General features: G+C 47.2%; 1 protein-coding gene across 4 annotated transcripts in view; it reads right to left on the bottom strand.

Annotated features, from left to right (window-relative positions):
• Positions 1 to 11127, bottom strand: part of MAN1C1 (mannosidase alpha class 1C member 1) — an 89286-nt gene extending 78159 nt beyond the window's left edge. Inside the window, exons 1-3 of one of the 4 annotated variants that reach the window (XM_073317874.2) lie at positions 11058 to 11127; positions 8795 to 10582; positions 8411 to 8470 (exon numbers count right to left, since the gene is read on the bottom strand). In XM_073317874.2, coding sequence (XP_073173975.1) covers positions 8411 to 8470; positions 8795 to 9322 — 588 coding nt within the window. In that variant the 5' untranslated portion in view covers positions 9323 to 10582; positions 11058 to 11127. Of the gene's footprint in view, positions 1 to 8410; positions 8471 to 8794 lie in introns of all 4 variants that reach the window. The other 3 variants (XM_073317873.2, XM_073317872.2, XM_073317875.2) reach the window with 3 other exon arrangements.
• Between the last annotated feature and the right edge of the window lie 3123 nt (positions 11128 to 14250).

Genomic DNA, 14250 nt, shown 5'->3' with positions numbered 1-14250 from the left:
TGCCTGGGTATAGCTAGCGCATCTGAAAACAGCGGTGAAGAATCAGGCTTTGTTCCTCAACTCAGGACTGCCAGCGCTAAAATTTGAGATGGGGGCCTTCTGATGAGGAACTGGAGAACTGAAAACACTCCGGTACTTCTATTGGAGGCTTTTTGTCAGCTAGCTGGGCTCACTTATACACATGGCATTCGGGTAGAAATAGTATGAGCAGGCCCTTCAGCATTATAAATGTCTTTTTGTTACTTTCCAAAGTACACAGCTATGCACTTTCTTCACTGGCCAGGGAAATCATGTTAACACAATTATAGCAAGAACGCTGTTTTAAAACACTGCTCTCTAGAAAGATACTAACATGGTTTCAATTCTCAGTACTGACAAGCATTTAAGACCTCACCTGCTCCCAGTGGAGTCAATGGGAGTTTTGCATTGACTTCAATTGAAGCAAGATAGGGTACTTCAAGAACTGAGATTTCCTACAGAATACTGAAGATATTGTTGTTATAGCAAGTTAGTGTTTGTACAGCACTTTGAAAATGTAAAGCACTGTCAGCTGTGCTTCTGTAGCATTTTCCACGCCTTCTGCATAAATTATTCTTCACAATGCTCTTATAAGTATCCCCATTCTACCATATAATGATCTGAGGAACAGAAAGGTTAAGTGATGCATCCAAGACCAGAGAGTGGAAATGTCAGAGGCAGGATTAGAACTAATGAATTCCTGGCTCCCAGTCAATCTCACACACAAAAAACAATTAACTCAAATTATTTTTAGTGGGACTTCTGTTTGCTTTTCTTTTTAATCCCCTTTAGTCCTCTTCACTGACTCAAGTACACAGCTTGGTTACATCCAAGGGACTCCTTGTTCCAGCTTTCAAGATAAATGTATGCAGAGGGAAAGCAGTAAAGTAGTTTTTGGTTTAGAACAATCTCTAAAAATAATTTGCACTTATAAAGCCCCCCAAGGAACACAAAGCATTAGTTATAACTCACAGGAGCTGAATTAGGTAAGTACAGTAATACCCATTTCAGAGATGGACATACTAAGATAGAGAAGTTAAGAGTAAAATATTATATTTTTAAAGATTTGATTCTTTATGCAGCTAATGCCACAGGTTGTTCAGGTTAACACTGAAAGATTTAAAAAAAAAAAAACCAACCAGCTACTTTTCACCATTTCTGCAATGTACTTCTGCCCTGGCTTTCAGGGTGGACAATGAAGATGAAGCAGTCCATTTCACTCCGATTTTTAGTAAATTTCACCTTTTGGTTCTGTTATATTAGAACAATATTTGCACTCTTTGGGTTAAAAACTACAGGGGACATTTTTCGGTAGTGTTTATATTAAACATTTAAAAGTAGAAATATCTATCATAACAGGTTATGTAAAAGTTTATTAAAAGCTTATTTTTTACAAAATAAATCTAAATTTTGGGCCATATTTAATCCAATAATGTCCTTTTATTACTTGCCTAAGCCCACAAAGTGAATCTGTAGCCACAAATGGAACCCAGAGCCTACTGTTCTGTTGTCCTTTATAGGACATGATGTGTGTCTCTAATAAATATGTAAAGGTCTAATAATTAATATTATCCAATCCTCCTCTGTTCCCACTGTGCCTCCTTCCCTGAGTTTGTGTTAGGTCCATCATGCACAATATACCCATTATGTACAGATCAATGATACAACACGCCATGACAACTCCTTTGGAGCCCTTCCAAAATACTGTATCATACAATAAACTATAACAGGTAAGGCAACAATTATGGGCGCATGTCAACTCCATGCACCAAAAAGTCTTCTACAATTCTAAGGTACTTGTTGGGTCTAATACAGTCATTGCTTTTCTAAGTTTAAAATATGATAAAATTCAAAATACAAGATTTCCCTTCTCCCTACAGTAAAATAGTGAATCATAGAATATCAGGGTTGGAAGGAATCTCAGGAGGTCATCTAGTCCAACCCCCTGCTCAAAGCAGGACCAATCCCCAATTTTTGCCCCATATCCCTAAATGGCCCCCTCAAGGATTGAACTCACAACCCTGGGCTTAAGCAGGCCGAAGCTCAAACCACTGAGCTATCCCTCCCCATAAATAGTTCACATTTTTTAGACAACTGCATGTAAATGTTAGGTTTAGAAGCAAAAGCGTAGACCCATCTAAGATTATAAAACGTATTTTCTTCCCATCCTTCATTCCTTTAACTTAAGAACAAGCTAATTTTAAGGATTAGATACATATTTAAAATGTAAAGAGTAAGAAGAGTGTTTCCTGTGAACTCTTGCAAAGAAGCAAAATGAAAGAACAAACGGAAATAATCCTCCCGGTAAGGGAACAGATTTAATTGTTGATTACAAGATTAATCAAGAACCTATAAATATTTTGAACAGGGAATGAGTCAAGATGGGTAAGATCCCATGTTTTAGCAAATATTTGTGACATACAATTATTGAGAAGATTAAGTGATTAAATATATGGTAAAGTGTTACAGATGAGGTGATGCCATTATCTAACTATACTGCTCCATCCTTCTTGTCATTGTATTTGAGGCAACCCAATGAGTTTCCACGCGTTTACTGAACTAATTCAGCAGTATGTAGGGCCTTGTGCATAACAGACTTGTATGCATCCTGGAAACCTGTTTAACCACGTCCAGCACTTGTGTTCAGTCATTATCTGTAATCTGTCTGGAGAGGTCCATGCTCTAGTAATTTTGCTTGTGTATGAACAGGGCACTGTCTTTAAGCAGCAGTTTACAAATCAGCTTTACACCAAATTTAGTTGTTTTGGAAAAAGAGCCCTCAGTGTTTGATATTGTAGCCAAGAGCAAACATTTACTGACAATTATAATCCCCTGAAATGCTGAAATAACCTTAACTGTAGCAACACTAGTGTGTACTCCTATACCATTAGGATCTTGAAGTATACTGTACTGTAGCAAGGGTTACAGAGGTAACAATATTTTCTGTATTCATACATCACATCAATAGGACAAATACTTTTAGTCAATTAACCATATACACGAATGGTGCAAATATATGTTTAGTACAATTAACCATGTACCACTTGTGCTGAATGAGGAATTCACAGTCTCAACATCCACAGGTTAGGTCTAAATTTTGTTTGCACGAATCCACCAGAGACTAGTGAAGCACAAAATATATTGTACGCACCATTTGGGGAATTTACAGTATAGTGCCTTTTCAAAAGTTCAGTAAATAATGCATGAGAAAAGAGACCACAATATAAAGGAAAATTTCAGCAGGCCTTGGCCCAGCTAGAATTCCAAAATACAGCAGGACCCTCTCATAGCAAAGCTATTTTTCCTCTACAGCTGGAATTATGATTTGATCACAATATACTGAAACAGTTTGGAATCTTTATTCTATTTCACTATAAAGAGTTTTACTATTGCAGCTTTCTCTTTAATCAATTTCCAGTGTACTTCTCTTACAAGGTACTTGACTAATGTTTGACCACCACAAAGGACTAAATTATCTGAGTCCAGGCTAGACAGATGGGTTCAGAAAAGTACATTTCCATCTGGAGTTGCTATTGGTACTATGAAAGCACTAGACCTGACAGTATGTGGCATTAGGTTTAGGGCTGTCCCCAGAATTACGGAGAAATAATTGCACCACACAGAAGAATAGAGAGAGAGAGGGGGCTGAGACATTCAGGACTGGGAGAGGAATTGTCTCCAGAACTGATAATGGGTTATGGAGCATTTCACAATCAAGCCAGCTGTAAGCTAAAACCCACGACTGTTAGGAGCTCTTTGTTACTAAAGTTGGTGGTCTCAGTCCAGTTCCTATTGGCTCAGTATACATCAAATACCATCATTACTATTACCTGCCTCACTGCTCATGTCTGCAGAGCCAAGAACTGAGTGAGTATGTGAACTGAACTCTCCTCTCCCACCAGGGGTCAGGGTTGAGGCACTTTTTCAGAAGGATGATACAGGGCACTTATTCAGCAGCCCCCTGTAATGTACCTGTTGTATTTTATCCACAAATGGATTACTGGGTAGGATTTTCAAAAGCACCTAAGGGAATTAGGCACCCAACACCACTGGCTTTCAATGGAAGTTGAGCACCTAACCTAAAGTTTCTAATTCTTATAAATTATCTGCTAGAAGCAAACTGCCAAAAAGCTGTTTAAAAATTGATCTACCTTGACAGTTGTCTGCTGTTCAGCCATATGTTATATCTGAAAATGACCACTACAACAACTGAAAATATACTATTGTAGTGGAGTGACTTGGTGATAGTCTCATCATTAGTCACAAAGATTAAAAAAATAATATTTTCACTGATGGCAACACTTTGTTTGGAGGAACTGGGGGAAACCATATGGATGGCCTCTGAAAATAAGAACCTGAATAGAAGAAAACTGTCAAATTAAATACATATTTAGAACTATGTTAAAAAGGACAAACAGAAGGCCAGCCTGAGGTAAATGTGAGTGGGAGCAAAAGAAGGAGAAACTATGATGAAAAGAGCTACAGTATAGAGCAAATACATCTTAATTACTACCAATAAAAACAAACTTGATGTATATCAGAGAGGTACAGGACTCAAGCACAAGGAACTCCTGAGTTGTGATCCTAACTCTGACACATTCCCTCACCATGCCTTGAAAACTCAGGTACAAGGACATTGTCAGGTTAAGATCCCATTCTCTTATATTAGGTCAAGACACATTTCCTTACATAAGTTACTATGAATGCCTTTGTTTATTAAACCTGAAGAAACTGTATTTATCCTTTATTTATGCTGCTTGTTTACAGTTTGGATTTTTCACAGCTTTGAGAGAGAAAGCAGGCTCGTCAGTTTCACTTTTGTTTATGGCCAGTTTCCAGTCAGTTATTGGTACCTGTTCTCAAGCAATAGCACATTGCTGCTTTGGTTGGGTTGAAGACACGTCAGGGTAAAGTTGTGTCCTCTCCATTGTTCTCAGGCCCCACTAAGTTCCCCCTCAATTTAGACCTCCAGAGTCAATGCAGCAACAGGAGAGCAAGCTGCATTCTATTTTGCCTCATGCATCATCAGCAAAACTGTCAGCTAAACTCAAATTGCGAAACATTTATGATGCAAGAGGCAGACACCACACAGCTTGATTTTTCCAGATCCCGGGCTGAATTTTTAGTGATGGCAGCTGGGGAGTTAGGGGAGAGGGAGAATATTTCTGACGTGTAATTGAGACAACTTGATCTGAAAATCGTTGAGAGAGCGAGAGAGAGAATAAATATGGAATCCCAGAGTGTTGTTTTTACAGTCACTGTCTGACTATAACCACATTTTGACTTTGAACATTTATCAGTATTTGGCACATGTTAAAAATTAACCACTCCCTGAAACCATGCATGATTGATCAGTTATACAACTCATGTTTTTCAGAGCTCAGTTTAGGAGATGAATTATTCCAGGCCCTTTCGATTTCTTAACCCGTAGCACTGGGAATGCTATGATTTGGTTTTATCGCAATTTTCTCCAAAGGTCAGAACTCCTGTTGTACTCAGCTGTCAAAAGTAACACACAGCAGCAGATCCTAGGCAATTCTTCAGATGACACTGACCTTTTGCAGTAAAAAGCCTGTGCAATACAGGTGCTTTCTTTTCGAAGAAAGAGACTGCTCACTGACTTTGGGATTAAAAGAAGAAATGAGAACCTTCGTAACGCACCCATGATGCGAAGGTTTACAGCTTGGCATTCATTGGGAAAATATGCTAGCCAACTAAGTTCACTGCAATACTGCAATTACTTCTAATTAGTAACACCAACAGCAGTCTACCTTGTATTCCAATTTGAGAGTCAAAATATCAGCAAATAAGATCCACTGTGCACATGATTCAAATACCGCAAGACAGTGAACTAGATTCACTGCTGGTGTGACTCCTGAATCTGCAAACAGCTTCAGTGCCCCTGCTGCTGCTGTTCAGCAGCACAGTTAAAATGACACCAATCTGGGCAGTTTTACCCTGTGGACAGCAGTAAATTTACAGCGGGAAGAAGCTGGAAGGACAAGAGTAGAACACACGCACACACAATCACTCTTACAACAGCCAAGAAGCTGTGGACACACCCAACTGTCAACAGGCTCTGAGGTGGGGTGAGGAAGGAAACAAATCTAACTGCCAGCAGCGAGAGTGGCCTGAAAGATGAGCAGATTTCAATGTATCAGATCATGATTAAAAAAAGCTGACATAGAAGATGGAGCCCCTGAGCAGAGTTCCAGGAACAGAACCTGGTAGGCCTTTCACCCCTTCCTTCAACTGCTAGGAAAGGGAAGCTCCTGGATTTGACCGAGACCTCATCTCTGGTCCTTGACGATGTCCCAATTCTCTGTCTCATCTTTCACGTGGCCTCTGGCTCACCAGTGTCCACAATTTTTTTCAAGCCCTGTTCATACCCATCTCCTCTGTGTTCTTACAGTGCATTCTCCAGAAGGAACTAGGGGAAAAAAAAAGACTTGAACAATCTGGAGCAGATTTTAGCAAATTGCGTAGCTTGAAATTCTGGGAGAAAGAAAGGGGACTGGGACATCACCAAGGATCAGGTGTCTCAGTCAAATCCAGGGCCCTGTAGTTAACATATACATCTGAATGTGCAGTAATTTGATCGTTCATCCCTGCAGAATGCCACTGCTATCCACCACTCACCCATACCCCACACGTTTCCACAAAATGTACAAATGAAAGGTATTTTGACAATCTAAATCCTGTGTCATGATTTTGCTGGTTTCCTCTTTACCATTTATTACCCTTTCTGCTCGCTCCCTTTTATATATAATTTTTTATCTTCTCCCCTCTTCATTTCCTTCCTTGTGTCTCTTCTACAAGTCTTAACAAGTCGAGTACAATATCCCCTTCCTGTTTTGTATAGTCACTTTTGTCTTCCAGCTCCATTTTTGGACAGAGGAGAAAAAAATGAGTTCAAGCACTTTTCATGATTAAGTACCCTGCTGTTCAGAGTATCCTTGGGCATGAAACTTGTATTTATGAATTCTGACCCTCTGAAAAACCTAACTTTGCCATCACGCACTAATTATGAATGCATTCTAAGCACTCAGGCCTGAATATGTTCAGGTTGCTAAATATTAAATCCTGTATTAAAAATTAAACACAGATAAATGATCTAGTGCCACATTTAATTATTTTAAAAACAAAACTGATGCTAGCTTCGCATGTGTGCATCATATTGTCCTAGTGTACTTTGGCACTGGAAGCCCACAAGATATCAAAATATACAAGAATCCTTACCTTGAAGGGTATGAGAGAGCAAGATGCTAGTATATTCTGATACCCTGCTGGCTAACAACAGTGCAGCAGACAGGCAGAGGGAAAGGATGGTTCAAACATGCCTGGGATCATAAAGAAACCTAGCACCCCTGGGTGTGTTGTGTCTGACTGCCTGGCAGAGAAGTTGGAATTTTACCAGTACTGCAGCCTTTGTTTTGAGGACAGCACTCTCAGAACCAAAAGGAGAGCTTAAAAAAAAAAAGTATATTTTTAAAAGATAGGTTGCATCAAGGGCTTGTCAACCTTGATATTATCCCATTATCCCTTCATTTTCCTCTCTGTTCAACTTGGGGCTGTGTAAGTACATGCTAAATGCCTACAGCTTTACTAAGGAACAAAACCAGGAAATTAATACTCTGCATCATTAAATCTGAGCATTTTATTTATTGGCATTTTTGATCTACTAAGATTTGCTCCAAGTTTATCAGTCATGGCAAAAGACAGGATACATACAATCTAATATTACATTGATTCTATAGCTCTTGGTTAACTAGGTCACAGATTACACTGCAATGTTTGCAAGGCAGCCAGGCTTTATGCACAAACTGTAGGCATTAAGCCAAATTCTACTCTCAGTTACACCCGAGTAACCCCGCTGATATCACCAAGACTGTGTGGGGCTAAATCAAGGCCAGAATTTGGTCCTTTGTTTCCAGGTAAAAAGTCCTGAATCCCTGCTTCCCCAAGCTAGATGTCAGAGTGATTTAGAGATGCAAAGGACTTAGAAATCTGCGTGAGAGAAAGACCTAGTAGGTCACATCCAGTCCATCCCCGTAGGCTAGTGTAAGTTTGATAATTTTCGAATGCTTTATCCACTCCACATTTTAAATATCTTAAGTGACCAGGTTTCCACTATTTCCTGGGGCAGGGAGGGGGGTGGGGGAGACTATTCCACAATGTTAAACACCCCACGGTTAGGAAGTTTTTCCAAATAGCCAACCTTTGTATAATCTCATCTCATTGCTCCTAGTCACACCTACCCGAACACATTTCCTCTGTTGAGTGTGTAGAAATGCAGAGGCATGTGCCTTGTGTCACATTTTAAGTACACATGCCTTTTTCAGGATGGTAAAAAGACACCCCACTGAAAGGGGCACCCTGGGTCTGCACTAACCTTAGAGATTGGGAGAGCCGCACAGAGGTGCCAAGGATACGGATGGAAAAGCCAGGAGACCTGGGTGATAAACGGAGGATACAGGGAGGCTAGGGACTAGGATAACACAAACAATCAGAGAGAAGAGACAGGGACGCTTGCAGAGGGCTGGCGGAATAACCCAGGAGAGACACGGCAGGGGTCAATGAGGGGACAGGAGGGTGGAAGAGGGCTCCCTAGGGAAACGCAGCGTGCCAGGCCAGGAGAAATGGGGGCTCCCGGGAGGGATGAAGGATAGCTGAGGAAGCCGGGAGGGATGAGGGGGTGACCAGTGATGGAGAATGGCAGGAGGGGAAGGGAGCCGAACAAGCACGAAGAGCTGAGGAGCAGCCGCGGAGCCTTTACCTCTCTGATCTTCAGCCTGCGGGCGCGGGTCTCGGGCTCCTCGCCGCCGCCTCTGCCCAGCACCGGGTGGCGAAGGCTGCGGCGGAATGTCTCGTAGTCGAAGCCGAACGGGGCTCGGGTCTGGCGGGGGGCGGCAGGCGCCGAGTCCGTCCCCGCCTCGGCGCCCCCTGCCCCGGGCTGCCCCCGCTGCGGGCTGCCCCCGGCGGAGGCGGCGGTGTGGGCCGGGGGGGCGCCCAGGCGGGCCGCGGCGCGGAGCTTGTCCCGGAGGCGGCGCGGGGCGGCGGGGCTGGCATGGCGGGGCTCGGCGGCGGCCGGGGGGCTGCGGGGCAGGTCGGGGTCCCCGGCGGCGGCGCGGCGGGGCAGGAAGAGGCGCTTGAAGCGGGAGGAGTCGGGCAGCAGGAAGAGGGCCCCGAAGCAGAGGGTGAGCAGGCCCGAGAGGAAGAGCAGAAAGAGGAACTTCTGCGGCAGCCGCAGCCCCAGGGCCGCCGGCCAGCCCGGCATCCCCGGCAGCTTCCGCAGCAGCAGCATGGGCACGGCCGGGGAGGGCGCCCCGGGCACCGGCTCACGGGGCGCTGAGTGGGGGGGCGAGCACCGGCTCGGGCGGGAGGCTGCTGTGGAGCCGGGAGGCGCCGGAGGGTCCGGCAGAGACAGCAGAGGAGCCCCGGGGTCCAGCGGAGTCAGTGCGGAGCGCTGGACGCTTGCCCCTGCGCCGCCCGGGGGCTCCCCACTTCTCCCGGGCCGGCAGCGAGAGGGGCTGACACGTGGAGCAGACTGGGCAGAGGGGAGCTGCTCAGGGACGGAGCTTCACACGCCCACCGCTTGGGCTCTGTCGCCGCCGCCGGGCTCCCGGGGCTGGGGACGGTGCCTGGAGGGGAGCGGAGCTGGCAGGCTGGGCTGGGATGCTCGGCTGCGGCCGCCCCCTTCCCTTCCCCGCGCACAGGCGTCTGCAGGGCGCTGGGCAGCGAGTCAGAGTCCCCCGGTCTGGCATGAAGCTGCCGGCAAATCCATCATCCCGCCGGGCCGCTGCGGAGCGCGGGGATGGGGTGAGCTGCCGCGCCGCTCTCTGCCGCTATCCCAGTCCGGCGGCCGGTTTCGGGCGGGCTCCGGGACTAGACAGGAGGCGTCCGGAGCGCTGCGATCGCTGCTCGGTCGAAGAAGGGGGATTCACGCGGCAGCATTTCCGCAGCAGGGGATCCGCGGCTCGTCCAACACCAGGAAAGGCTGTTGCATGCAGGACGCTCCTCGCCTTTGTCCCAGAGCGCGTCTGCAGCCGCCCTCCCCCGCTGGCAGCCGCTTCAGGTCTCCCCCCGCTCCCATTAAGTTCCCGTCCCCTCTTCGCGGGCTTGCGCTCAGTTCTCTGCGTTGTGAGCAGCTCCCCGGCGCGGCACCACCGCCCTGGAGCCCCGAGCTTTCACATCCTCTCGGGCGCCTCTGGTAGCCGGAAAGCCCCCTTCGCGGTGGGGCGTGAAGGCTCCGCAGCCCGAGGAGCCAGGGAGAGAAGAGCCAGGACGAACAGTCCCCAGGAGCCAGCAAGCAAGGAGGGGCTGCTCCCCGCCTAAGCAGGAATTGCCTTTCGCTCACTCAGCGCTGGCGACGGGCTCCAGGAGGCTGCGGACAGTCCAGCCCACACAAAGTCTTTCCTCACAATAAGTTTCCTCGCGAAACCAGGGCTCCTGCTCCTTCTAAAACCATCCTAGTTATAATTCCCACTTGCTGGTAAATTTCATCCGCGGTGTGTCCCGTCCGTCCCCCCCAGCCCGCTTCCAGTCGTTTTTTTCCTTTTTTGCCCTGGGGAGAAGAGAGATGCACAACTTTCAGACAGGTGCAAAGCAAGCTCTCGTTAAAAGAGCAGCCCGGAGACGAGACCTGCCTCCATGGCCATGAAACGCAACTCCCCACGTACAATTCGCTGGGGGCAACTCAGTGCAGCGCTCCTCGACCCCACGTCCCCAAGCCCTCTCAACGACCCCGGGCACGGGGGTCCTCAAACGCCGGGGACCTCGCAGTCTCGTCTCACTGTTCCCTGGGCCTACGGGAGCTCAGGGTGTTTACACCCTTTGCTGCTCCCCATGCACTTCAGCGCCCGTTCAATGAAGAGGAGGCAGGGCTGCTGGTAGCTAAATTCTCCGGGGTGGCAGCCCTCTGCACCCCCGCTGCTCTGCCCGCCAAACAACCAGCGGTTCCGTGCAATTGCATTTTATCAGCCTAACGCAACAACCCACCGCAGCCAGCCCGCGCCCGCATCCGCTCCCCCCCGACACACCGGCCGCAGCCGCCGCTGCCGCCGCTCCGCTCTCACTGCGACAGCTCTCCTCTTGGCCCCGCCCCCCCCGCAGGCCGCGCCCCCTCGACGGACCACGGACCACGCCCCGCAGCCCCTCCTCTCGCGGGCCATAGGGCCCCTTGCCTCAACGGTCGCCGCCTGCCCAACCGTCACTACAGGAGGGGGAGGAGGCGTCAGGAGCCAATCGCAGCCAAACGTTATACTCACGGCAACGACTGGCTCCGCCCCGACCTCCTCCCTCATTTGCCATTGGCTCATTGGCTGAGTCTGCCCTGTCTATTGGCTACTCTATGCATCAGGCAGGCGGGTAGCACCGCCCAGTTGTTTACCACCGAGCCCGGCTCGAGCTGGGGGAGGGGCTGTTGCCCCAGCCAGCATTCCATTGGCCGTTAAAGTGCCTCAGCTCCATTGTGATTGGCTGAGAAGCCTCAGCTACTTTAAATGGAGTGAGCTGAGGCAATTTAAAGGGTGAGGGCCCAAGCCAGGTGCCCCAGTGTCCATGCAATGTTCTAGCCTGCCCCCACCACCTCAAGGCATGGCAGTACCCAACATGCAATACACCATTCCCCTTGAGTCCCTCAAACCATGCAACGCTGGACTCATGCCAAGGGAATGCCCAGCTCCCCACATGCAATGCTCCATCCTACCCATTGCACCCCAAGGTCCAGCACCTCCCAGCATGCAACATTCCACCCCATCGTAAGTGCTTTGAGGGGAGAGTATCTTCCAGCATGTAATACTCCATCCCCCCACAAGCACAGTAGGTCCCAGCATGCCGTGTTCTATCAATCCTGCTCCCAAGCACCACATGGGGATAGCATCTCCCATCATGCAACATTCCACCCTATGTCATGGGGATGGCCCTTGGCCACATGCACAGCTCCATGCTGCCCTGAGTGTGCCTTAAGGGAAAGGCATGTTTCAAACTGTAACACTTCCTCTCTGCCCCGGTCTCTGTCTCACCTTGAGCTCCCAGCACACATTGCTTCATTTGACTCTGAATGCCTAGGGGATGGACCTTCCAAGCATTCAATGCTTCATCCAACTCAAAGTGCCCCCAGGGGGTGGCAGCTTCTACCATGCAACATTCTGGTCTGAGGAGCTTCTATGGAAATAAGAAGTCTCTGCATTGCTCTGTTCTACGTGGGTCCCTAACATCATACGTTATTATGAGCTGACCTGCCTCAATGGAGCCTAGGAATGGCACTAGGGTGACCAGATGTCCCAATTTTATAGGGACAGTCCTGATATTTGGGGCTTTTTCTTATATAGGTGCCAATTACCCCCCAGCCCCGTCCTGATTTTTCACACTTACTGTCTGGTTGCCCAAAATGGCGCAACATTCAATGTTTTTAATCATGATCCAAAGCTGCCTGCAGAGATGGAATGGAGAGGGAGCTGTCCAGCTTTGGACTCCTCATCTTCATCTTTCAAAGATAGCAAAAAAAAAAATAATAATACAAATTTGCGCTTTTATATATTTCTATACTCTGCAATATACTTTGGGACAAGGGAATTCCCACATTGGATCACAGCAATGGGCTATCTAATCCAATATTTTGTTTATGACAATAGACAGCACTAGCTACTTCACAAAAATATGCAAGAAACTCTGCCATGGAAAGTTATGGAATAAGCTGCCTGTAGAGAAAGTTTCTTCCTAATCTCCATCATATGGTATTGGTTTATACCTTGAAGAACAGGACCTTATATCCCTTCCAAACACTTGGTGTTTTTTAAAAAAAAGTATTAACCCCTTTTTATCTTCAAAGGACCATGCAAACATTAATGCATTCTCTCTACACCTTGCTGAGATAGGTAGATATTACTGTTATGCCGGGGATTGGGTTAAACCTCATAGAAGCTGGTTGGTGTACCCATCACTTTTCATTCGGAACAAACATAAGAAATAATCAAGCTCCTTCACAGATTATATCCCTGAAACAATAGAAGTCACTATCTAAAACACAGGCCATGCACAGATGGGCAGCTACTGATCTATTTGGGGCATGGGGTAATGTTTATTTTGGAGCTCTGTGTGAGCGAGCAAGAAGTAGAGAAACACCATGGGAGAGGACAGAGAAGGCATCAACGAAGCACCAAACACAGCCACAGAAGGACTGGCAGTGTGGCTCTGAGAAAAAAAACCTAAGAGAGAAAGAGCTTTTGGGCTAAGTGCTGTCTGGAAGCGGCTTAGAACTGTGGACAAAGAAACTTGACTCCTACTGTGTTCAAAATCCTGTTTATCTTATACATTCCTGGTAAATAAACAAGACTGCATCAAAGAAATACCTGACTCTGTGATCAATTTCTTCCCCCTAACAGAAACAACCTGCAAGACCCTGAATTTTGGCTAACCACTTGAGTCAAAAAGGGTAACATTATTATTCCTATATAGGTGGGGAAAATGAGACAGAGAGGTGAAGTGGGGCATCCCTGGGATTAGGGCTTAGGAGAACCTAGCTCCCAGTCACATGCTCAAGCCACTTGGCCATTCTGCTTTATCCCTCACTACATCTACCTGGTGGCTGCAATCCTGCTCCTAACCAGCATTTCACCTAGTTCAAAAACAGAAGCCATGTTTTACACCAGTGGCGTCCATTCTATGACCCTCAGTGGTGACCGTATTAAGAAGAAAATGTGCATTTTATTATTAATTTAAAATGTGTTCGCTGAGCTGTAGCCCCAGGAATACCTGCTTCAGCCCTGTCACTCCACAGAAGAGATAGGGACACCATTTCCCCAACTGCCTCCCACTGTTTCCCCTGAAGTTTCAGGGGCAGCTCTGGTGTGAGCCAAGTGCATTCTGAGCAGCTGCTCCTCCTTCCCTGCTGCAGCTGGCTTCTGGCTGCATGGCAGGGGGGAGAGAACAGTTCGGGCAGCTCTATTGCCTGCTTTTCCACCAAGGTGTGGGAGCCCCAGAGAGAGCAGAAAAGGAATTCAACAGGCTCTGCCTGTGGAGGATAATCCAGGAGCAGGAAAAAGAAGAAGCTGAGATCCAGCTCCTTCATTTTGTGCTCCAGCCCAGCCTGGGCACTGATCTAGAGTTGCTAGTTGGCAACAGTCCCCGGTGGTCCATGCACCAGCAGGAGAATAGCCAGAGCCCTGTGTACTCCAGCCACACCTCCTCCATGCACTAACCACCCACCTCAGGTTGGGAGGTGTAGCTGGC

Source organism: Lepidochelys kempii, chromosome 19 (assembly GCF_965140285.1).
Source record: "Lepidochelys kempii isolate rLepKem1 chromosome 19, rLepKem1.hap1, whole genome shotgun sequence".
NCBI lineage: Eukaryota > Metazoa > Chordata > Testudines > Cheloniidae > Lepidochelys > Lepidochelys kempii.
The sequence above is the reverse complement of the archived record's forward strand: the minus strand, read 5'-3'. Positions and strand labels throughout refer to the sequence as shown.